The sequence below is a fragment of the Phyllobates terribilis genome, unplaced genomic scaffold, assembly GCF_046119375.1.
Source record: "Phyllobates terribilis strain yellow unplaced genomic scaffold, ASM4611937v1 Scaffold_5__5_contigs__length_657084704, whole genome shotgun sequence".
NCBI lineage: Eukaryota > Metazoa > Chordata > Amphibia > Anura > Dendrobatidae > Phyllobates > Phyllobates terribilis.
Genome location: NW_027362765.1, coordinates 70,713,168 through 70,737,438, shown reverse-complemented (window position 1 = coordinate 70,737,438; position 24,271 = coordinate 70,713,168). Strand labels below are relative to the sequence as shown.

Sequence of the window (24,271 nt, the reverse complement as noted above, 5' to 3'; positions counted from 1 at the left end):
TGGAATGGCTCAACTACAGCTCACACCTGAATCTTATTGAAAATTGACAGGAAAAGGGTGCTGTGCACAAAAGATGCCTTCACATGCTAACAGATTTGAGTCCTAATACAAGGAAGCGTGGGTAAAGATTGCCAATTCTAGATGTACCATGCTGATAGACTCCCACCCAAAAAGATCGAATGCTGTCATAAATTCAAGGGATACTTCAGAAAAGAATTAGGTTAAGGGGGAGTATATTTATGCAACCACATTATTTTAGGGGTTTTTTTTGCACCTAAAAAGAGTTTATTTTTTTAAGACTGACCATTATGGTATATGGTTTGGCTAATGTGGGATCATAATGTGTGTGGCACCTAATTTAGGGGCACTTATATTGTACGATTTGCGGCATTAAATTACCATTATTTAATCTGTATTGGTCTCTCTACCGTTCAGATAAGGAGAGATTCTAACTGCAGAAGTTAAAACATAATACTTTATTGATCACAATCATCATAAAAAAACCATAAAAAAATAAGAAATAATCAAAAGAGGAGCCAGGAATGGCGGTAAGGAGATTCCCGTCCAGTGGTCACAGATTACTGATTCGGTAGATGGACCAGAATTCTGCGAATTGATTCTCCTGTCCATATTACCAATACATGAACATACAACAATCTAATAGCAAGAAATAAATAGTCAATCAAGACAGAGATGCAACATAATATGGTCAATATCTGAACATAAAATAATACATCTGATAAGATCGTTTCTCTTATGTCATCAATAAGTATAATATATGGTCATGCTCAAACCAGGGGCGGGCATACCATTGGTGCAACCTTTGCTGCCACACAAGGGACCAAATGGTAAGGGGGCCCATTTCCAACTCCAAAGCAGATGGAACTTTGCATTATGATGAGCCATTGGACTGAAAAGGGTGCATATACTGTCACAGGGACCCTGCTGTGTATCAAATGTTATGGCTCTAATTTGAAAAGCCAGAATATGTTCTACTTCTCCTCACTCTCAACCCAACAGTAGAAAGAGGAACTCAAAAAAACCAAACCCAGTCTACATTTCTTGTTGCTTATATTTCTGTTTTTCTTCAATTGCACATTTTGTGAATATATAACTCAAAGCTTCATGTTTTCACAGCTTGAAATATTTTGCTTGTAAAAATTTGTAATAATCACAGAATTGAAAAAAAATATATAGTCTTCACTTAAAAAAAATCACAGTATCTTAATTTCTGCAATTTTAGTAAACTTTGATCTCCTTTCATGTTCTCTAACAAGACAACTTTTAAGAAGTTAATTCTCAGTAGAGTTCTTGTGATGTGATACTGTTTCTCTGCATTTACCTTTCTAGAATCACAAGCTTGTAAAAAAATTTTTTTTAAAACAATTAAAGAAAACTTTCTAAAAGATTTTATAGAAGCAATTTGCAGGGTCACATTTCATTAATTCAATCAGCTTCTCTAGGCCGAGAATCTCTTCCTTAAATATTGCTGTATGTTTCTCGTTCCTTATATTTCTCTCAGTCTAACACTTTATAAAACATCTACAGAAGAGATTGTCTTTAAAGGGGTTGTCCTGTACTCAAAGCCATTGGACTGCAAAGGGCCCATATACTGTCAAAGGGACCCTGCTGTGTATCAAATGTTATGGCTTTAATTTGAAATGGCAGACTATTCTAACTCCCCTTCCTCTTCTCTTCACTCCCAACCCCACACTAGAAAGATTAACTCGAAAAAAATCAAACCCAGTCTGCATTTCTTGTTGCTTATATTTCGGTTATTCTTTAATTGTATATTTTGTGAATATGTAACTAAATTTTTAATGTTTTATCAGCTTGAAATAGTTTTCTTGTAAAAATTTGTAATAAACACAGAACTGAAAAATAATATAGTCTTCACTTAAAGAAAAAGAAAATATAGTCTGTTTGCCTGATTTTAGGATTGCAAGCCCTGGACTAGGATCACTAGAGTAGGACTTTGCTCTTAGCAACCAGGAAAATGACTGCTCTAGGAAGGAGGGAATTAGGAGTGCAGCAAAGGCCAGACAGGTGTTGGTGGTAGGGGACTCTATAATTAGGCGGACAGACAGGGTTATCTGCCGCCGAGACAGTGAATGCCGAACAGTGTGTTGTCTGCCGAGTGCTCGGGTTCGACATATTGTGGATTGGATAGACAGATTGCTGGGTGGAGCTGTGGAAAACCCTGTGGTCATGGTATACATCGGTACCAATGACAAAGTTAGAGGGAGGTGGAAGGTCCTTAAAAATTATTGCAGGAAACTAGGAGAGAGGCTGAAGGCCAGGACCTCCAAGCTGGTGTTTTCAGAAATACTGCCAGTGCTACGAGCTTCACTAGAAAGACAGCGGGAGCTTAGGGAGATAAATAAGTGGCTTGGAAATTGGTGCAGGAAGGGTTTGGTTTCATGGAGAACTGGGCCAACTTCTCTGTCGGCTACAGGCTGTATGGTGGGGACGCGCTGCACCCCAATGGGGAGGGTGCAGCAGGGCTGGGGGAGAAAATGGTCAGATGGGTGGAGGAGCTTTCAAACTAGGATCTGGGGGGAGGTAGGGTAGTTGTGCTGAAAAGGGGATAGACAGGGGATAGATCTGGGATATGCAAGGAATGTAGGGAGGTGAGTTGGAGTAAAATGTGCTAATAGTATTAACTGTCTGCTGGCAAATGCAAGAAGTCTTGCAAACAAAATGAATGAATTGGTGACTCTTATGTCAGCCACAGATTATGATGTGGTGGGTATTACAGAAACCTGGCTGGACAAAAGTCATTACTGGGCGACAAACGTAGAGGGTTACACTACATTTAGAAAGGCAGAAAGGTGAAGGGGTGTGCATTTCGTTAAATCAAAATTAAGACCTGTGCTCAGTGGTAACATTGTGGGGAGGTAAGACAATGTAGAGTCAGTATGGATAAATCAACATGGGGTGGCAATAATGGAAAGCTACTTATTGGAGTTTGCTACAAACCTCCTAATATAGCTGAACAGGTAAAGGATGAAATGCTGCAACAAATTAAAAAGTCAGCAAATAATAATAGGGTACTTATTAATGGGAGATTTTAACTATCCAGATATTCAATGGGACATACAGTCTTCTGGTTGTTCTTATCCACAGTTCAGGACAATTACCTCTCTCAGCTGGTAGATGAACCAACCAGGGGAGATAATCTGCTGGATCTGGTTCTGACAAATAGACCAGATACAATTTCAGATCTACAGATCAGGGATTTGGTATGCAGAGACTATAATATGGCAAGTTTCAATGCAATTTTCAATCAACATTCAAAAGGGGAAATGCAAAAACCTGGAACTTTAGCAAAGCTGATTTCAACAAATTAACGGAAGAGCTTAATCATGTAGACTTAGACCACATCATGGTAACTGGGGATACCGAACATAAATGGGGCATGTTTAAGGATATACTACTTGAATCCTGTAGAAAACTTATACGCTCTGGTAATAAAATATCCAGGAATAAAAATAAACCATTATGGATAAATAAGACAGTACAAAGTTTTATAAGACAAAAACAAAGAGCATTCAAAATCTTGAAGGCTGACATTACAGAAATAGCATTTCAGGAGTATAAAGATCTCAAAAAGAAATGTAAAAAAGAAATCAAGCTAGCAAAGTTATCTATAGAGAAACAAATCTCCAGCGACATTAAAATAAATCTTTATAAATACATCAATGTCAAAAAGACAAAAACGGATTGTATCTGCCCCTTAAAAGACGATAATAATAAGATAATTATAGAGGACAAAGAAAAGGCTGAGATACTAAACAGGCACTTTTCATCCGTGTTCACCAATGAACTGTCTGTTCCATGGATCTTTCAACAAGGCAAAAATCAAAAAGTTCACCACCTGATATAACTAGTTTAACCCAAGAAGTACACTAGTGTCTGAGCAAATTAAACATTGACGAATCCCCCGGTCCAGATGGCATTCATCCACAGAAACTAAGGGAATTGAGCTCAGTAATTGACAGACTCCTGTATCTCATATTCTTATACTCTTTTGTTGCAAGGTCGGTGCCACAGGATTGGAGGATGACTCATGTGGTACCGATATTTAAGAAAGGTAAGGTGGCTAGAGGCAACTACCAAATGGTAAGTCTGACATTAGTAGAGTGCAAAATTTTTGAAGGCATTATAAGAGAAGACCTGCAGAGTTATATCGCAGAAAATAATATAAATATAATAATAAATTATAACCACCAGTATCTAACCAACATGTTGGGTTTCTATGAGGAGGGAAGTGCAAATCTGGATGTTGGTAATGCGGCTGATGTGATTTATCTGGACTTTGCAAAGACATTTCATACTGTACCACATAGCAGCCTTATACTGAAGCTACAGAAGCAAGGACTTGGGGGAACTATATGCAGATGGGCATGGAATTGGATAAATGACAGGAAACAAAGAGTCATCATAAATGGTACATTCTCTAAATGGGATATAATCAGCAGTGGGGACCGCAGGGATCTGTACTAGGACCAATTCTTTTTAACCTCTTTCTTAATGACCTAGTGGATGGGATTGAGAGTAAAGTGTCAGTCTTCGCTGATGACACCAAACTATGTAGGATATTAAAATCTGACCTTGACATTACAATATTGCAAAACAATTTCAATAAGATGAATAAATGGGCAAACACTTGGCAAATGAGATTAAATGTAGAGTAATGCACCTAGGAAGAAGTAATCCTATTGCCGCATATACATTAAATGGGAGTATACTCGGGACTACAGAACAGGAGAAGGACTTGAGTATTCTGGTTACTAGTAAGCTGAGCAGCAGTACTCAATGTCAAGCAGCAGCCTCAAAAGCAAACAAGATTTTAGGGTGTATAAAAGAGATAAAATCCCGTGATCCCAACGTATTGTTACCCCTTTATAAATCACTGGTGAGGCCACATCTAGAATATGGGATCCAGTTTTGAGCTCCACATTTTAAAAAGGATATTCAGAAGCTAGAGTCAGTTCAAAGGCGGCAACTAGATTATTACAAGGGATGGAAGGCCTCTCATATGTTGGGCTTGTCTAGCTTTGAAAAAAAGGCGTCTCAGAGGAGATCTCATTTACAAGGGGCTGGCACATGACTTATTCCTTCCAAAGACCATGCCAAGGACCAGGGTGCACTCATTACGGGTGGAAGAAAGGCGATTCCGGCAGCTAAACAGGAAAGGGTTCTTTACAGCTAGAGCAGTCAGACTGTGGAATGCCGACCACAAGAGGTAGTGATGGCAGACACTATAATAGCTTTTATAAAAGGGCTGGATGTTTTCCTCAGTACAAATAACATTGTGAGTTATAGTTCATTTAGGGACAAAATGTACAATTGGTGGAGGAAGGTTGAACTGAAGTTTTTTCAACCTATGTAACTATGTAAGTTCACTTAGAAAAAAAAATCACAGTATCTTAATTTCTGCAATTTTAGTAAACTTTGACCTTCATTCATGTTTTCCAGACAACTTTCAAGAAGTTAATTTTCAATTGAGTTCTTGTGATGTAGCATCTCTGCATTTACCTTTCTAAAAAAACAATTAAAAGAAAACGTTCTAAAATATACGATATCCAATGCTAAAGAAAGCAATTTGCAGGGTTCCCTTTCAGCAATTCAATCTGCTTCTTTAGGCCTAAAATCTCATCCTTAAATATTGCTGTACGTTACTCAGCCTCTCTCAATAGAAGACTTTGTGAAATATTTACAGACGAAATTGTCTTTAAAGGGGTTATCCAGTACTCAGACAACCCCTTCTCAATCACTATGTTTCCCCCCCAAGTAAAATGGTAGAAGTTATACTCACCTACTCACCTCTGGTGCGGTCGTCGTTCCCAGTGGTCTTGGCATTGGCTCTCCCAGCAGCTAAATCAGTGGCTGCTTCACTCTCCCTTCCTTCGGGTAAAAATGGACATGTGGAGGAAGTCAGAGCTGCGACTGCTCTCTCACAACCTCCGGATGTCAGTTATGTATAAAAGAGGGGAAAGTGAAGTAGCTGTTGAATGGTTGCAGGGATCGCGTTACATAAGAATGTCACGCGAGCCCCGGAGGAGCCACTGATGATACTGCTCGAACAGTTCTCACACCGGTAGTGAATATAGCTGCTATTATTTTACTTGGTGGAAACATAGTGATTAGGAAAGAGTTGCCTGAGTAATGGACAATCCCTTTACCATAAGGCTCCCTCCATATAATATTCTTAACCAGCTAATAAAAGTTTCAAATGCACAAATGGAATAATGCTGGGGCAATTAAATTTGCACCTATCATATCAGCTCTCAGGGTGAAGAATTTCTCCATTTTTTTGTGCTGCTAACAGGACTAAGAGAAATCAAATTTCCATTATGTACCACCTCCTAACCATACTATGGACTATTCAATTTTTCATTCAATATTTATATACAAATACCAGCGCTCCCTCAATACCATATGTTCAAAGGCAAGATTTTAACTAGTAAATGATAAAGAAATATAGTTCAAAACACAAGAGTATCAGTTTTAAGAGCTTGTGTCTAGTAATGATAGTGAACAAGTTGAAAATGGGTTATCCTACGCCTCTCTGATACACATGATCTGATATAAGGTGCTGTGCGGCTCTACTGTAAATGCATCATTGGCACATAGATAAAACTTCGTATAATGGAGCAACAGGGACTGATCAGCACGTTGTTCCACTGTTCATCCAGCATGTCTCAGTTCTGCCGATGCAGGTACAATCATTGTGCCTTCTGCATGGAGCCTAAGTCCATACACAGCACAGCCTGGAGCAGCACATCATAGGAACAAGGCTAGGTGATTTTTTTTATATAATACTGTGTCGGTGCATTTTCTGAAAAGGGAGGAGGAACAGCAAATTGTATTGGGGAGCACTGTGGTGGCTTTATATTGTATAGGAGACACAGCGGGCCCATTATACTGTGTTGGAGAGCCCAGTGGTGGACTCATACTAAATTGGGGGACACACTGGATCATTATACGGCATTGGGTAGATGATAGGGGCCTCATACTGTATTGGGAGCACTGTGAGAGCATCATAATGTGTGTGATGGGTGCTGTGGGACTGAGGGGGCTTAATATTGTATAGGGAAATACGCTGTGGGGACATCATAATGTGCATGCTGGAGGCTACAGTATGGGTAAGATATTTTGTGGGAATTGATTTGAGGGAATCATGCTATGTGGAGAACCATCATGGAGGTGTCATACTGTGTGTAAGCCATGGAAGGTATATAATAGTTGGTTGGACAGTGAGAAGCATCACTACTTTTGTATGTAAAATACACCTCAGTCTTCTCTGTCTCTAAAAGTTGTGAATTATACTCTTCACGATGAAGCTAAATAATTGTTTTGCTTAGGGGTGAGTACTTTGAGTGAGTTTCCAATTCAGACTTGATTTTGACCCCATAATTTCTGATCACATCAAATTATCCGGTCACCCTATTAATTAAATGAAACAAGCTGGGCATTGGATGTTTACCTTAGCAACCGTCCTGATCATTTATAGCAGCATATCTGCATTGTCGATGTCATATAAGATGGTAAAAAGCATCACTGGACAACCTATTTAAGTTATACAAATGTAAAATATATTATACACATTGTTTATATATACCGTATTTTGCGGACTATAAGACGCACCCCAAATTTTAGGGCGGAAAATAGAAAAAAAAATGTTTGTTTAATAAAATGGTGGTGTGTCTTATAGTCCGATTTTGCAGTAGCTTACCGGGGGTCAGCGTCAGTGGAGCAGGGTCGCAGGAGGCAGGGTCGCTGCTACAGGAAACTGGCGGCAGCAGCAGGAGTGCGGCGATGAGGGCTTGGAGGTGGAGGTGTCTCAGCGGTGTGAGGATGCGGGCTCTGGGCTTTCACAAAATGTTGGTGGTGAGCAAAGTCCCTGCATTTCCCATTCATTTCCCTGCTGTAGGCTTCGGGAAAATGGCTGCCCGAGGCGGCGCACGCACAGATTGAGATCTTGGGAGCAGAGATCTCGATAGAAGAGATCTCAATCTGCACATGCACCGCCTCATTAAAGGATTTCCCTCAATTTGAACACAATGGTTTCTCCCCTGTGTGAGTTCTCCGATGTCTAATAAGACATGAATTATGGGAAAAACATTTCCCTCAATTTGAACATGGGGGGCTTCTCTCCCATGTGAGTTCTCCAGTGTTGAATAAGATCTGAATTTTTGGAAAAACATTTGCCACACTTTGAACACGAAAATGGCTTCTCCCCGGGGTGAATTTTCCGATGTCTAATGAGAACTGAATTATCGGAAAAACATTTCCCACAGTTTGAACAAGAATATGGCTTCTCTGAAAAATATTTTCCACATTTAAAACATGAAAATGGCTTCTTCCCTGTGTGAGTTCTCTGATGTTGAACAAGGTGATGTTTTACTGTAAAACATTTCCCACATTCTGAACATGAAAATGGCTTCTCCCCTGTGTGAATTCTCACATGTCGAACAAGGTTTGTTTTTCGATTAAAACATTTCCCACATTCTGAACATGAAAATGGCTTCTCCCCCATGTGAATTTTCCTATGTCTAATAAAAACTGAACTATCAGAATAACATTTTCCACAATTTGAACATGAATGTGGCTTCTGTGAAAAACATTTTCCACATTTGACACATGAAAATGGCTTCTTTCCTGTGTGAGTTCTTTGATGTTTAACAAGGTGATGTTTTACTGTAAAACATTTCCCACATTCTGAACATGAATATGGCTTCTGCCCGGTGTGAATTCTTTGATGTACAATTAAAACAGATTTTCGTTTAAAAGATTTCTCACATTCGGAGCATGAAAACGCCTTGTTGCATGAGTGAATTATTTGATGTGTAACCAGATTTGATTTCCCTGTAAAACATTTCCCACATTCTGAGCAACAAAATGGCTTCTCCCCTGTGTGACACCTCTGATGTGTTACAAGTACTGATTTAGCATTGAAACATTTCCCACATTCTGAACATGAAAATGGCTTCTCCCCTGTGTGATTTCTCAGATGTCTGACAAAATTTGTTTTTCGATTAAAACATTTCCCACATTCTAAACAAGAAAATGGTTTCTCCCCTATGTCAGCCATTTCATCTTCAACAGCCCTTTGGTGACTTTTGTTTTGCATATTTGTCTTTGATGAAGCAGAAAAAAGGACCTGTTGAAAAGCATCAGATGACAGATATTTTCTGAGAAGGTCTTGAGCTGTATCTGGTATAATGACATGTTCTTCACAAGTATGGGGTGTGATACCAAGATCATTAGCTGCAAAATCTGAGAATATCAGATTCCCATCTGAGCTCCTGGTACAGTTATCTGCCAAGAATACAAATTATTTTATTATTTTTCAGTAACATTTCATTGGAATTATATTACTATTTATATTATATACTTTATAGCATTTTCATGCAAACTATAATAAAATTCAATTATTGACAGACTAAGACAAGAAACCACAGAAGATGGACTAATAGATTATAGGCCACCAGGTTATGTCCTCTCAAACATTCACTTGTCTATCATAGCCATCTTCTCAATTCCAAATTATTTGTATTATCTTTGATAATTCCAAATTATTTGTACCTGGGTACCTAAGATTGCGCCTGTTACAGGAGTTTCATGATACTGTCTTGAGTGGTGATCCTGGGGTTACAGCTACACAGAAAGCTATTACTAGGCTCTTTTGGTGGCCATCTATGATAATGATATTAAAGACTTTGTATCTGGTTCTGAAGTTTGCGCACGTGATAAAGTCTGTCATAACAGTCTGTCGAATTGGCTCCATTGTCAATTCCAGAAAGGCCGTAGACTCATCTGTCCACGGATTTCGTCTAGGATTTACCGGTCTGGTAGGAAAACTTATTTGGGTGCTGGTTGACCAAATCAGTAAACGGGCTCATTTTATTCCTTTGTCAGGGTTACCCAATGCTGAGACACTCTCCAGGTTATTTGTCATGTTGTGAGATTGCATGGAATTCCTCTTAACATTGTGTCTGATAGAGGAGTGCAATTTGTCTCCAAATTCTGGAGAGTTTTGTAAGAAACTGGGGATTGATTTGTCATTTTCCTCTGCTTATCACCCTGAAACCAACGGTCAGACTGAGAGAACAAGTCAATCTTTGCAACAAATTTGAAGGTGTTTTGTCGCAGTTCAGCACGAGGACCAGTCCTCATTTTTACCTCTGGCTGAGTTTGCCTTTAGCAGTTGGGTCAAGCAGTACACTGGAATCTTGTCTTTTTTTTTGTAATTATGGTTTTTATCCCCATTTTGGTGAATTCTCTAGGATAAGTTCTGAGTGTCCTGGGGTGGAAGTCGCCATAAAGAAACTCAAGGATGTCTGGAGGGAGGTTCAAAAGCATATTGTGGCCTCTCAGATTCGCCAAAAACGGAAGGAGGACAGAAAAAGTTTAGTGGGTCCTGTCTTTAAAGTTGGTGATAAGGTTCGGTTGTCATCCAAAAATATCAAACTTAAGGTACCATCGGCAAAGTTGGGTCCCAAATTCATTTATTCCTGGGAAACCTGGGTGCCCAGTGGCCGCCCGAGATGAGGGGGGTACTGTCACTATTCCACCACTCACAGTGTCCTAGGGCATACTGGGCTGTCAGTATTGTGAGTGACAACCCAACCACCCAATCTAGCTGGGATTCCTCCAGGTGTCACCCGTTCTGGGTGACTACCTGGCCATTTAGCTGACAGACAATGGTTAGACTATTGCCAATCGTAGCTTTATTTCGTCCTATTTCTTGTTTGCTTCACAAAAAATAGAAAATCAAATGTTCACAGTTGTAGGCATGAACTGATGCAAATCCTCAAAAAAAATCTGGGTTCTGAGGTGTCAAAACATGAAAAAAGCCAAGGGGGTGAATACTTTCGCAAGCCACTGTAAAGTTATTCTACAAGCTAGTGACTAAGAAGAATCTGTGACTTCTCTGCATTTTGTGATCACTACTCACCTGTGCGGTTATCTGTAGGAATCTCCTCTTTACACCGCTCATCACCCCTCACACATGTCTCTGTAGTATTAATATGGGGCAGATCTTTACCCTGAAAGAAATATTGTAAAAGTCACAAACAGATAAAGATGTCTGGTGAAATGATTTTGAAAAATAATAACGATCAAACAAAATCCAGGGGTCCATTCACAATGATGTATATTCTCTCAGGCGAGAGAATCGGGCTAATTATGCTAATGACATTTGGCTCAAAACTCTTTCAGAGTTTGATCAGAGTGTCATTTTAGTGTGATCAGATTCCCTCGCATGAGAGAATTGCAGCACAGGTGCGGAGAATATGGAAAACTTAATTTCTCCATCTTCTCCTTTGTCTTCCTGAGCGTACATACAACTGCACTCGAATGACATCCGAGTGCAGTCCGATATTTAACACGCACCCAAAGACTTGAATGGGTGAGTGCGATCCGATCATCGGATGCACCTGCAGCATGCTGAGATTATTTTCTCATGCTGAATCAGAGAGCAAGTTCAGAGAAGAGCGACCAGAATGGTGACTGGTCTGCAAACCATGTCCTATGAGGAACGGTTGCAGGATTTGGGAATGTTTAGCTTGCAAAAAAGAAGACTGAGAGGAGACTTAATAGCTGTCTACAAATATGTCAAGGGCTGTCACATTGTAGAAGGATCATCTTTATTCTCATTTGCACAAGGAAAGACTAGAAGCAATGGGATGAAACTAAATGGGAGGAGACACAGATTAGATATTAGAAAAAACTTTTTGACAGTTAGGGTGATTAATGAGTGGAACAGGCTGCCACGAGAGGTGGTGAGTTCCCCTTCAATGGACGTCTTCAAACAGAGGCTGGACAGACATCTGTCTGAGATGATCTAGTGAATCCTGCTTTGAGCAGGGGGTTGGACCAGATGACCCAGGAGGTCACTTCCAACTCTACCATTCTATGATTCTATGATTCTAACACTGAGCCGAGTACTATCCGATAAAACATGGCACAGCACTCAGCTGTGTTATACGCCAATGTGAGCAAACCCTCACCCCTAGTTCCCAATTGTAACCAGCAGTCTCCATAACCAGAAAATTGTGAGAAGATCCAGACGTCTAATGTTTATGATCAGCTTTATTTATTTATACTTATTTTATAGAATAAAACAAACTGAATGGTCTCTTTATTAGAGGCATCCATCTAGTAGACCATTGGGCCGCCATTAGCCTTCAGAACCTCAGCAATTAATCGAGTCATAGATTGTACTAGGTGTTGAGATTGTTCCCCAGGAATACTGGCCCATGCCAACAGGATAGGTTCTTGTAGTTGCTGCAAATTGGATGAAGGTGCTGAGATGCTCTGAACAACCAATTCTACCTCGTCCCAGAGATGCTTTATAGGGTTAAGATCTGAGGACTGTGAAGGCGGGAAAACAAGGAAAACTCACTGTCATGTTCCTGGTGTAAAGTTGTGAAGTGAATTGCTGTGTGACATAAAGTTTTACATGTGTTACTGCTGGATATACTGTAATTACAGGACACTGATGAAAAGTAATGTAACTATATGGTTCATTGTAATCACTTTATGTGAAAGATATGGAGTGTAGGCAGATGAGCAGAGAAGAGTTACAGAGGGACAGCCCAGCAGCTGGGCAGGAGAGAGTTACAGAGGATCAGCCCTGCAGCTGGGCAGGGGAGAGTTACAGAGGATCAGCCCTGCAGCTGGGCAGGAGAGAGTTACAGAGGATCAGCCCTGCAGCTGGGCAGGAGAGAGTTACAGAGGATCAGCCCTGCAGCTGGGCAGGGGAGAGTTACAGAGGGTCAGCCCTGCAGCTGGGCAGGGGAGAGTTACAGAGGGTCAGCCCTGCAGCTGGGCAGGGGAGAGTTACAGAGGGTCAGTCCTGCAGGTGGGCAGGGGGAGAGTTACAGAGGGTCAGCCCTGCAGCTGGGCAGGAGAGAGTTACAGACGGTCAGCCCTGCAGCTGGGCAGGAGAGAGTTACAGAGGGTCAGCCCTGCAGCTGGGCAGGAGAGAGTTACAGAGGGTCAGCCCTGCAGCTGGGCAGGAGAGAGTTACAGAGGATCAGCCCTGCAGCTGGGCAGGGGAGAGTTACAGAGGGTCAGCCCTGCAGCTGGGCAGGAGAGAGTTACAGAGGGTCAGCCCTGCAGCTGGGCAGGGGAGAGTTACAGAGGGTCAGCCCTGCAGCTGGGCAGGGGAGAGTTACAGAGGATCAGCCCTGCAGCTGGGCAGGGGAGAGTTACAGAGGATCAGCCCTGCAGCTGGGCAGGGGAGAGTTACAGAGGGTCAGCCCTGCAGCTGGGCAGGGGAGAGTTACAGAGGGTCAGCCCTGCAGCTGGGCAGGAGAGTTACAGAGCGTCAGCCCAGCAGCTGGGCAGGGGAGAGTTACAGAGGGTCAGCCCAGCAGCTGGGCAGGAGAGAGTTACAGAGGGTCAGCCCTGCAGCTGGGCAGGGGAGAGTTACAGATGGTCAGCCCTGCAGCTGGGCAGGGGAGAGTTACAGATGGTCAGCCCTGCAGCTGGGCAGGGGAGAGTTACAGAGGGTCAGCCCTGCAGCTGGGCAGGGGAGAGTTACAGAGGGTCAGCCCAGCAGCTGGGCAGGAGAGAGTTACAGAGGATCAGCCCTGCAGCTGGGCAGGAGAGAGTTACAGAGGGTCAGCCCTGCAGCTGGGCAGGGGAGAGTTACAGAGGGTCAGCCCCGCAGCTGGGCAGGGGAAAGTTACAGAGGGTCAGCCCAGCAGCTGGGCAGGGGAGAGTTACAGAGGGTCAGCCCAGCAGCTGGGCAGGGGAGAGTTACAGAGGGTCAGCCCTGCAGCTGGGCAGGGGAGAGTTACAGAGGGACAGCCCTGCAGCTGGGCAGGAGAGAGTTACAGAGGGTCAGCCCTGCAGCTGGGCAGGAGAGAGGTACAGAGGGTCAGCCCTGCAGCTGGGCAGGGGAGAGTTACAGAGGGTCAGCCCTATAGCTGGGCAGGAGAGAGTTACAGAGGGTCAGCCCTGCAGCTGGACAGGGGAGAGTTACAGAGGGTCAGCCCTGCAGCTGGGCAGGGGAGAGTTACAGAGGGTCAGCCCTGCAGCTGGGCAGGTGAGAGTTACAGAGGGCAGCCCTGCAGCTGGGCAGGGGAGAGTTACAGAGGGTCAGCCCTGCAGCTGGGCAGGTGAGAGTTACAGAGGGTCAGCCCCGCAGCTGGGCAGGGGAGAGTTACAGAGGGTCAGCCCAGCAGCTGGGCAGGGGAGAGTTACAGAGGGTCAGCCCAGCAGCTGGGCAGGGGAGAGTTACAGAGGGTCAGCCCTGCAGCTGGGCAGGGGAGAGTTACAGAGGGACAGCCCTGCAGGTGGGCAGGAGAGAGTTACAGAGGGTCAGCCCTGCAGCTGGGCAGGGGAGAGTTACAGAGGGTCAGCCCTATAGCTGGGCAGGAGAGAGTTACAGACGGTCAGCCCAGCAGCTGGACAGGGGAGAGTTACAGAGGGTCAGCCCTGCAGCTGGGCAGGGGAGAGTTACAGAGGGTCAGCCCTGCAGCTGGGCAGGGGAGAGTTACAGAGGGACAGCCCTGCAGCTGGGCAGGAGAGAGTTACAGAGGGTCAGCCCTGCAGCTGGGCAGGTGAGAGTTACAGAGGGTCAGCCCTACAGCTGGGCAGGAGAGAGTTACAGAGGGTCAGTCCTGCAGCTGGACAGGGGAGAGTTACAGAGGGTCAGCCCTGCAGCTGGGCAGGGGAGAGTTACAGAGGGTCAGCCCTGCAGCTGGGCAGGATAGAGTTACAGAGGGTCAGCCCTGCAGCTGGGCAGGGGAGAGTTACAGAGGGTCAGCCCCGCAGCTGGGCAGGGAAGAGTTACAGAGGGTCAGCCCTGCAGCTGGGCAGGGGAGAGTTACAGAGGGTCAGCCCTGCAGCTGGGCAGGGGAGAGTTACAGAGGGTAAGCCCTGCAGCTGGGCAGGAGACAGTTACAGAGGGTAAGCCCTGCAGCTGGGCAGGGGAGAGTTACAGAGGGTCAGCCCTGCAGCTGCGCAGGGGAGAATTACAGAGGGTCAGCCCTGCAGCTGGGCAGGGGAGAGTTACAGAGGGTCAGCCCTGCAGCTGGGCATGGGAGAGTTACAGAGGGTCAGCCCTGCAGCTGGGCAGGGGAGAGTTACAGAGGGTCAGCCCTGCAGCTGGGTAGGGGAAGTTACAGAGGGTCAGCCCTGCAGCTGGGCAGGAGAGAGTTACAGAGGGTCAGCCCTGCAGCTGGGTAGGGGAGAGTTACAGGGGGTCAGCACTGCAGCTGGGCAGGGGAGAGTTCCAGAGGGTCAGCCCTGCAGCTGGGCAGGGGAGAGTTACAGAGGGTCAGCCCTGCAGCTGGGTAGGGGAAGTTACAGAGGGTCAGCCCTGCAGCTGGGTAGGGGAGAGTTACAGGGGGTCAGCACTGCAGCTGGGCAGGGGAGAGTTCCAGAGGGTCAGCCCTGCAGCTGGGCAGGGGAGAGTTACAGAGGGTCAGCCCTGCAGCTGGGCAGGAGAGAGTTACAGAGGGTCAGCCCTGCAGCTGGGTAGGGGAGAGTTACAGGGGGTCAGCACTGCAGCTGGGCAGGGGAGAGTTCCAGAGGGTCAGCCCTGCAGCTGGGCAGGGGAGAGTTACAGAGGGTCAGCCCTGCAGCTGGGCAGGAGAGAGTTACAGAGGGTCAGCCCTGCAGCTGGGCAGGGGAGAGTTACAGAGGGTCAGGCCTGCAACTGGGCAGGAAAGAGTTACAGAGGATCAGCCCCGCAGCTGGCAGCTGGGCAGGGGAGAGTTACAGAGGATCAGCCCTGCAGCTGGGCGGGGGAGAGTTACAGAGGGTCAGGCCTGCAACAGGGCTGGAAAGAGTTACAGAGGATCAGCCTGTGACTTTGCAGGAGAGAGTTACAGAGGATCAGCCCTGCAACTGGGTAGAAGAGAGTTACAGAGGATCAGCCCTGCAGCTGGGCAGGGGAGAGTTACAGAGGGTCGACCCTTCAGCTGGGCAGGGACGAGTTACAGAGGGTCAGCCCTGCAGCTGGGCAGGGAAGAGTTACAGAGGGACAGCCCTGCAGCTGGGCAGGGAAGAGTTACAGAGGGTCAGCCCTGCAGTCGGGCATGGGAGAGTTACAGAGGGTCAGCCCTGCAGCTGGGCAGGGGAGAGTTACAGAGGGTCAGCCCTGCAGCTGGACAGGAGAGAGTTACAGAGGGTCAGCTCTGCAGCTGGGCAGGGGAGAGTTACAGAGGGTCAGCCCTGCAGCTGGGCAGGGGAGAGTTCCAAAGGGTCAGCCCTGCAGCTGGGCAGGGGAGAGTTACAGAGGGTCAGCCCTGCAGCTGGGCAGGGGAGAGTTACAGAGGGTGAGCCCTGCCGCTGGGCAGGGGAGAGTTACAGAGGGTCAGCCCTGCAGCTGGGCAGGGGAGAGTTACAGAGGGTCAGCCCTGCAGCTGGACAGGGGAGAGTTACAGAGGGTCCGGCCTGCAACTGGGCAGAAGAGAGTTACAGGGGGTCAGGCCTGCAACTGGGCAGGAAAGAGTTACAGAGGATCAGCCCTGCAACTGGGCAGAAGAGAGTTACAAGAGGGTCAGCCCTGCAGATGGGCAGGGGGAGAGTTACAAGGGGTTAAGCCTGCAACTGGGCAGGAGAGCGTTACAGAGGGTCATCCCTGCAGCTGGGCAGGGGAGAGTTACAGATGGTCAGCCCTGCAGCTGGGCAGGGGAGAGATACAGAGGGTCAACCCTTCAGCTGGCAGAGACTTGGCAGATGTTTCTAGGTGGTTCACTGTAGATACAGTAAACAAAAAAAATAGTATGTGGTGCTGTGTAGAGTGAGGTTGTGGTAACATGTATTGCTGATTGTTAGCACTTGAGACATGACATAAGGTATGACGAAAAATCTGGAAGAATGGAGAGAGGTTTACTCTATAAATAGTCCCCTGGGTGCTGTTAGAGTTCAGTCGTATGTTGAGAGATGAAGAAAGAAGTCATTCAAAGTAATTCAGATTGTTCAATCTTCCCATTCTGAAAACTGACCACTCCAATTTATGCTGCACTCTGCGTTCATGTGTCTAATTAGTTTCAGATGGTACCGTGAAAATGACTGTAATAAATTACCATTCAGTGTATAATATAGGTGGATAAAACAAGATTGAACACAAAACCTTCACAGCCTTCTACACATCATAGGGGAGATCTCATGACACCTTCTCTCCATCTACCTGATGATCCTGAGGAACATCGGGATCTTCTTGTTTACAGTCCTGTGGAAGAAGAGGACGGGGACATCTCTCTGGTGTTGTCCTCTTACTGGATAGATCTGTAGGAAACACATACAGGGACTGAATTCATTCTTTACATACAGATAATTATAGGCCGTGTGTATTTAGTCCTGTCTATTACCTGGTGATGTGAGGGGCTGGGGAACCTCCATCATGACGTCCTTGTACAGATCTTTGTGTCCTTCTAAATACTCCCACTCCTCCATGGAGAAATAGACGGCGACATCCTGACACCTTATAGGAACCTGACACATACAATGATACCGTCATCCCCCGTTCCCTTCATAGCATTACTGTATAATGGCCCAGCAGTCACAGCAGTGTCACCTCTCCAGTCAGCAGCTCAATCATCTTGTAGGTGAGTTCTAGGATCTTCTGGTCATTGATGTCCTCATGTATCAGGGGGTGAGGTGGATGTCCCGTGATTGGGCTCAGGGGTCTTTCCCATCCCTCAGACACAGGGATCTGACAGCGCTCACTAGGGGTCTTCTTCACTACTGTGTAATCCTGGTTATGGATAGACATATTAATAAATCTCACTACAGACATCTCCAGAGTCCTCACCTCTCCAGTTCTGTCCATCTGTTATTCCCATAGATAAGAATGATGTAATGTAACGTCATCAGAATCTCTCACCTCTCCAGTAAGCCAGAAGAGGATCTCTAGGGTGAGATGTAATATCCTCTCCGCCATCTTGTCCCTGTCCCTATCCATCCTTGATGGGTCAATCAGGAAAATTCTCTTATATAGAAGATCTCCACTGAGAGGATCCGATATTGTAGGGACCTGAATGGGGAGAAGATGACGATGTAACATCATAAATATCCCATGTAAGAAATCTCCGGAGCTGTTACCGGCTTCACATGATCACTACATCCAGTTATGGCCCCGTCCTGCCCCCGGTATAACTAATAATCACATTATAGTCACCTACAGGGATTTATCACACAATATCTCCAATCCAGCACCAAAAACACAGCACAAATCAAAAAAAAAATCAAAAATATCTGAATCTTTATTAAATATTCCATAAAAACAAGAAAAAGTTATAAAGTGCAGGGAACATCCAGTAAGAGAATGGCAAGAGTGTGCAAAGCAGTCATCAAAGCAAAAGGTGGCTACTTTGAAGAACCTAGAATATAAGACATATTTTCAGTTGTTTTACACTTTTTTGTTAAGTATATAATTCCACATGTGTTAATTCATAGTTTTGATGCCTTCAGTGTGAATGTACAATTTTCATAGTGATGAAAATACAGAAAAATCTTTAAATGAGAAGGTGTGTCCAAACTTTTGGTCTGTACTGTACATACATATATGAGGATGTTAGCTTCAGTGATATGAAGCTGGGGAAAATGGTCCAGCACACTAAGTGCTGAGAGGGGGCTGATTGGCCATGTTAAGGGCTGGGCTTTTTGTGAACAGCTAAAGAGTGGGTGGGAGGCTGTTCACCATATCTCCACCTCAGGGTGGGGTTTACAAGGCAAATATTCAGCCTTCAGAATCATTAAGTGTTAGGTGTGCCTGGAGACAAGAGCTCCAGAGCTGTGTTTTATGGTAAAGAGAGCTGAACCTTGTTGTTTACCCTGAGCTGGCAGATCCCCTCAGCCACATAAACGGTGCCATATGCCATACAGTTGTGCTCAAAAGTTTACATACCCCGGCAGAATTTTTCATTTCTTGGCCTTGTTTCAGATAATATGAATGATAACAAAAAAAACTTTCTCCACTCATGGTTATCGGTTGTTTGAAGCCATTTATTGTCAAACTACTGTGTTTTCTCTTTTAAAATCTTAATGACAACCAAAAACATCCAAATGACCCTGATCAAAAGTTCACATGCCCTGGTGATTTTGGCCTGATAACATACACAGAATTTGACACAAATGGGTTTGAATGGCTACTAAAGGTAACATCCTCACCTGTGACCTGTTTGCTTGTAATCAGTGTGTTTGCATAAAAGCTGAGTGAGTTTCTGTGATCCAGACAGACTCTTGCATCTTTCATCCAGCCACTGACGTTTCTGGATTGTGAGTCATGGGGAAAGCAAAAGAATTGTCAATGGATTTACGGGAAAAGGTAGGGATACAAAAAGATATCCAAGGAATTGATAATGCCGGTCAGCAGCGTTCAAACTGTGATTAGCAAATGAAAAATCAGGGGCTCTGTAAAAACCAAACCATGGTCAGGTAGACCAACAAAAATTTCGGCCACAACTGCCAGGAAAATTGTTTGGAATGCAAAGAAAAACCCACAAATAACATCAGCTGAAATTCAGGACTCTCTGAAAACTAGCAGTGTGGCTGTTTCAAGATGCACAACAAGGAGGCACTTGAAGAAAAATGGGCTGCATGGTCGAGTCGCCAGAAAAAAGCCATTACTGCACAAATGCCACAAAGTATCTCGCCTACAATACGCCAAACAGCACAGAGACAAGCCTCAAAACATCTGGAACAAGGTAATTTGGAGTGAGGAGAACAAAATTGAACTCTTTGACCACAACCATAAACGTTATATTTGGAGAGAGGTCAATAAGGCCTATGATGAAAGGAGCACCATTCCTACTGTACGGTACGGAGGTGGATCACTGATGTTTTGGGGATGTGTGAGCTACAAAGGCACAGGAAACTTGGTAAAAGTTGAAGCAAAGATGAATGCAGCACGTTATCAGCAAATACTGAAGGCATATTTGCATTCGGAAGCCGCGCATGGGACGTACTTGGACTTTCCAACATGACAACAATCCAAAACACAAGGCCAAGTCGAGCTGTCATTGGCTACAGCAGAACAAAGTGAAGGTTCTGGAGTGGCCATCTCGGTCTTCTGACCTCAATATCATTGAGCCACTCTGGGGAGATCTCAAGCGTGCAGTTCATGCTAGACAGCCCAGGAATTTACAGGAACTGGAGGCTTTTTGCCAAGAAGAATGGGCAGCTTTACCATGTGAGAAAATAAAAAACCTCATCCACAACTACCACAAAAGACTTCAAGCTGTCATTGATGTTAGAGGGGGAAATACACGATATTAAGAACTGGGCTATGTGAACTATTGATCAGGGTCATTTGGATGTTTTTGGTTGTCATTAAGATTTAAAAAGAGAAAACTCTGTAGTTTGACAATAAATGGCTTCACCCAACCAATAACCATGAGTGGAGAAAAAGATTTTTTTGTTATCATTCATATTCTCTGAAACAAGGCCAAGAAAGCAAAAATTCTGCCGGGGTATGTAAACTTTTGAGCACAACTGTATTTTGCTTTCCCGTTATGTCAGAAAGGCAGTGTTTATTTTTTCTGAACTTTGCACTGTTTTACGCCATACCTTTTAAATAAACCAGTAGAAGACGATAAACGTTCCTGTGTCTACCTCTGTGAACAGCCGAGTGAGCCAATCGACAACAATATATATTGTTCTTAGAGTCTCTCGTTCTGCTGCACTCGGAGGTAGATACAGGACACTGTCTTTTTACATGACTTGGTGGTTTATTATAGGAAGCAGCATAAACCACGGCCAAGTGCAAAACATAAACATAGCCTTTCTGGCATAACATGAAACAAAAAGGAAAAAGGTACAGAGCAGTCCTTACTTTGGCCGAGGTCCGGCCACTCAGGGTCAGCAATAACACATGTTCCAGTCTAGCACACAAACACCAGCTCCTCTCTCTCAGGAGCTAGCTTCCACACACTGAACACCACCTGAGTGAAAAGGCTGGCTATTTAAAGCCTAGACCCCACCATGGGGTGGAGATATGGTGGATGGCCTCCCGCCCGCACTACAGCCATCCACCTATAAAACATGCCCTTTGTAAATGGCTGTTTAACCCTCTCTGCACCTACTATGCAGGAGAAACTTCCATGTTTCACATCACTGAAGCTAACAGTGTCAGTGAAACATATCTCCACTCTAGCATTCTGGCAGTGACTGCAGGGGCCGACCTACCGCCCGTGCAGCCGGTTCATTGAACTGGGGCCCCCGAGGGAGAGGGGGCCCCTCCAGCAGGGCCGCCATCAGGGCATGACTGCCCTGACTCCATCATGGGGCCCGGCTGGTCGGGGCCCCCCTCTTGTGCGTCTCCTCATGGGGCCCCCCAGCAGGACCCCCCGCCGTCACATGACCGGAGATGCTGAGCGCAGGGAAATCTCCGGTCATGTGACGGTGCCGGCACAATACTTACCCCTCCCCGTGCCTCCGCAGCGTCTTCCGCATCCTCTGACTGTGACGTCTCAGGTCAGAGGGCGCGGTGATGTCTTTACACCGCGTGCGCTCTCTCCTGACCTGTCACAGTGCAGAGTGGGAAGACGCTGGAGTCCGGAGCAGCGACAACAGCAGGTAAGAAGTGAGAGAAATCCTGCTAATACAGTTATATGAAAAAGTTTGGGCACCCCTATTAATCTTAAGCTTAATGTTTTATAAAAATTGGTGTTTTTGCAACAGCTATTTCAGTTTGATATATGTAATAACTGTTGGACACAGTAATGTTTCTGCCTTGAAATGAGGTTTATTGTACTAACAGAAAATGTGCAATCTGCATTCAAACAAAATTTGACAGGTGCATAAGTATGGGCACCCTTATCATTTTCTTGTTTTAAATACTCCTACCTACTTTTTACTGACTTACTAAAGCACTTTTTTTGGTTTTGTAACCTCATTGAGCTTTGAACTTCATAGCAAGGTGTATGCAATCATGAGAAAAGCTACTTAAAGTGGCCACTTGCAAGTTGTTCTCCTGTTTGAATCTCCTCTGAAGAGTGGCATCATGGGCTCCTCAAAACAACTGTCAAATGATCTGAAAACAAAGATTATTCAACATAGTTGTTCAGGGGAAGGATACAAAAAGCTGTCTCAGAGATTTAACCTGTCAGTTTCCACTGTGAGGAACATAGTAAGGAAATGGAAGAACACAGGGACAGTTCTTGTTAAGGCCAGAAGTGGCAGGCCAAGAAAAACATCAGAAACGCAGAGAAGAAGAATGGTGAGATCAGTCAAGGACAATCCTCAGACCACCTCCAGAGAGCTGCAGCATCAACTTGCTGCAGATGGTGTCACTGTGCATCGGTCAACTATACAACGCACTTTGCACAAGGAGAAGCTGTATGGGAGAGTGATGCGAAAGAAGCCGTTTCTGCAAGCACACCACAAACAAAGTCGGCTGAGGTATGCAAAAGCACATTTGGAGAAGCCAATTTCTTTTTGGAAGAAGGTCATGTGGACTGATGAAACCAAGATTGAGTTGTTTGGTCATACAAAAAGGCGTTATGCATGGCGGCACAAAAACACAGCATTCCAAGAAAAACACTTGCTGCCCACAGTAAAATTTAGTGGAGGTTCCATCATGCTTTGGGGCTGTGTGGCCAATGCCGGCACCGGGAATCTTGTTAAAGTTGAGGGACGCATGGATTCCAATCAGTATCAGCAGATTCTTGACAATAATATTCAAGAATCAGTGATAAAGTTGAAGTTACGCAGGCGATGGATCTTTCAGCAACACAATGATCCAAAACACCGCTCCAAATCTACTCAGGCATTCATGCAGAGGAACAATTACAATGTTCTGGAATGGCCATCCCAGTCCCCAGCCTGAATATCATTGAACATCTGTGGGATCATTTGAAGAGGGCTGTCCATGCTCGGCGACCATCAAACTTAACTGAACTGGAATTGTTTTGTAAAGAGGAATGGTCAAAAATACCTTCATCCAGGATCCAGGAACTCATTAAAAGCTACAGGAAGCGACTAGAGGCTGTTATGTTTGCAAAAGGAGGATCTACTAAATATTAATGTCACTTTTCTGGTGAGGTGCCCATTCTTATGCACCTGTCAAATTTTGTTTGAATGCAGATTGCACATTTTCTGTTAGTACAATAAACCTTATTTCAAGGCAGAAACATTACTGTGTCCAACAGTTATTACATATATCAAACTGAAATAGCTGTTGCAAAAACACCAATTTTTATAAAACATTAAGCTTAAGATTAATAGGGGTGCCCAAACTTTTTCATATAACTGTATATGAAGGACATCACTTTCAGTCAAATAACGGCCAGAAATATAGCTATTATTGCAAAATACTGTATCTTTATTATACAAAGTACAACATGTGATATACAGCGGTAAATAACATAAAAGGGTGACTGGGATGAGAGGCCGGATAGGGGGTACTGTCGAAAATACCCCAGGGAAAAAGAAGAAAACCTTAGCCCAACTGCAGATACAGTACAGACCAAAAGTTTGGACACACCTTCTCTTTTAAAGATTTTTCTGTATTTTCACGACTATGAAAATTGTACATTCACACTGAAGGCATCAAAACTATGAATTAACACGTGTGGAATTATATACTTAACAAAAAAGTGTGAAACAACTGAAAATATGTCTTATATTCTAGGTTCTTCAAAGTAGCCACCTTTTGCTTTGATGACTGCTTTGCACACTCTTGGCATTCTCTTGATGAGCTTCAAGAGGTAGTCACCGGAAATGGGCTTACAACAATCTTGAAGAAGTTCCCAGAGATGCTTAGCACTTGTTGGCCCTTTTGCCTTCACTCTGCGGTCCAGCTCACCCCAAACCATCTCGATTGGGTTTAGGTCTGGTGACTGTGGAGGCCAGGCCATCTGGCGTAGCACCCCATCACTCTCCTTTTTGGTCAAATAGCCCTTACACAGCCTGGAGGTGTGTTTGGGGTCATTGTCCTGTTGAAAATTAAATGATGGTCCAACTAAACGCAAACCGGATGGAATAGCATGCCGCTGCAAGATGCTGTAGTAGCCATGCTGGTTCACTATGCCTTCAATTTTGAATAAATCCCCAACAGAGTCACCAGCAAAGCACCCCCACAACATCACACCTCCTCCTCCATGCTTCACGGTGGGAACAAGGCATGTAGAGTCCATCCGTTCACCTTTTCTGCGTCGCACAAAGACACGGTGGTTGGAACCAAAGATCTCAAATTTGGACTCATCAGACCAAAGCACAGATTTCCACTGGTCTAATGTCCATTCCTTGTGTTCTTTAGCCCAAACAAGTCTCTTCTGCTTGTTGCCTGTCCTCAGCA

General features: G+C 44.6%; 2 protein-coding genes across 2 annotated transcripts in view; both read right to left on the bottom strand.

The window, feature by feature from the left end:
• Positions 1–24,271, bottom strand: part of LOC141271460 (uncharacterized) — a 549,319-nt gene that overhangs the window by 163,800 nt on the left and 361,248 nt on the right. The gene's annotated exons all lie outside the window — the stretch shown is intronic.
• LOC141270789 (uncharacterized) lies at positions 471–18,854 on the bottom strand. Its single transcript, XM_073680898.1, has 7 exons — positions 18,807–18,854; positions 17,858–18,007; positions 17,549–17,728; positions 17,343–17,466; positions 17,162–17,259; positions 10,967–11,057; positions 471–9,327 (listed from the first exon to the last, which is right to left on the bottom strand). The coding sequence occupies exons 1-7, from the start codon at positions 18,852–18,854 to the stop codon at positions 8,117–8,119; spliced, it is 1,902 nt and encodes a 633-aa protein (XP_073536999.1). The 3' UTR covers positions 471–8,116.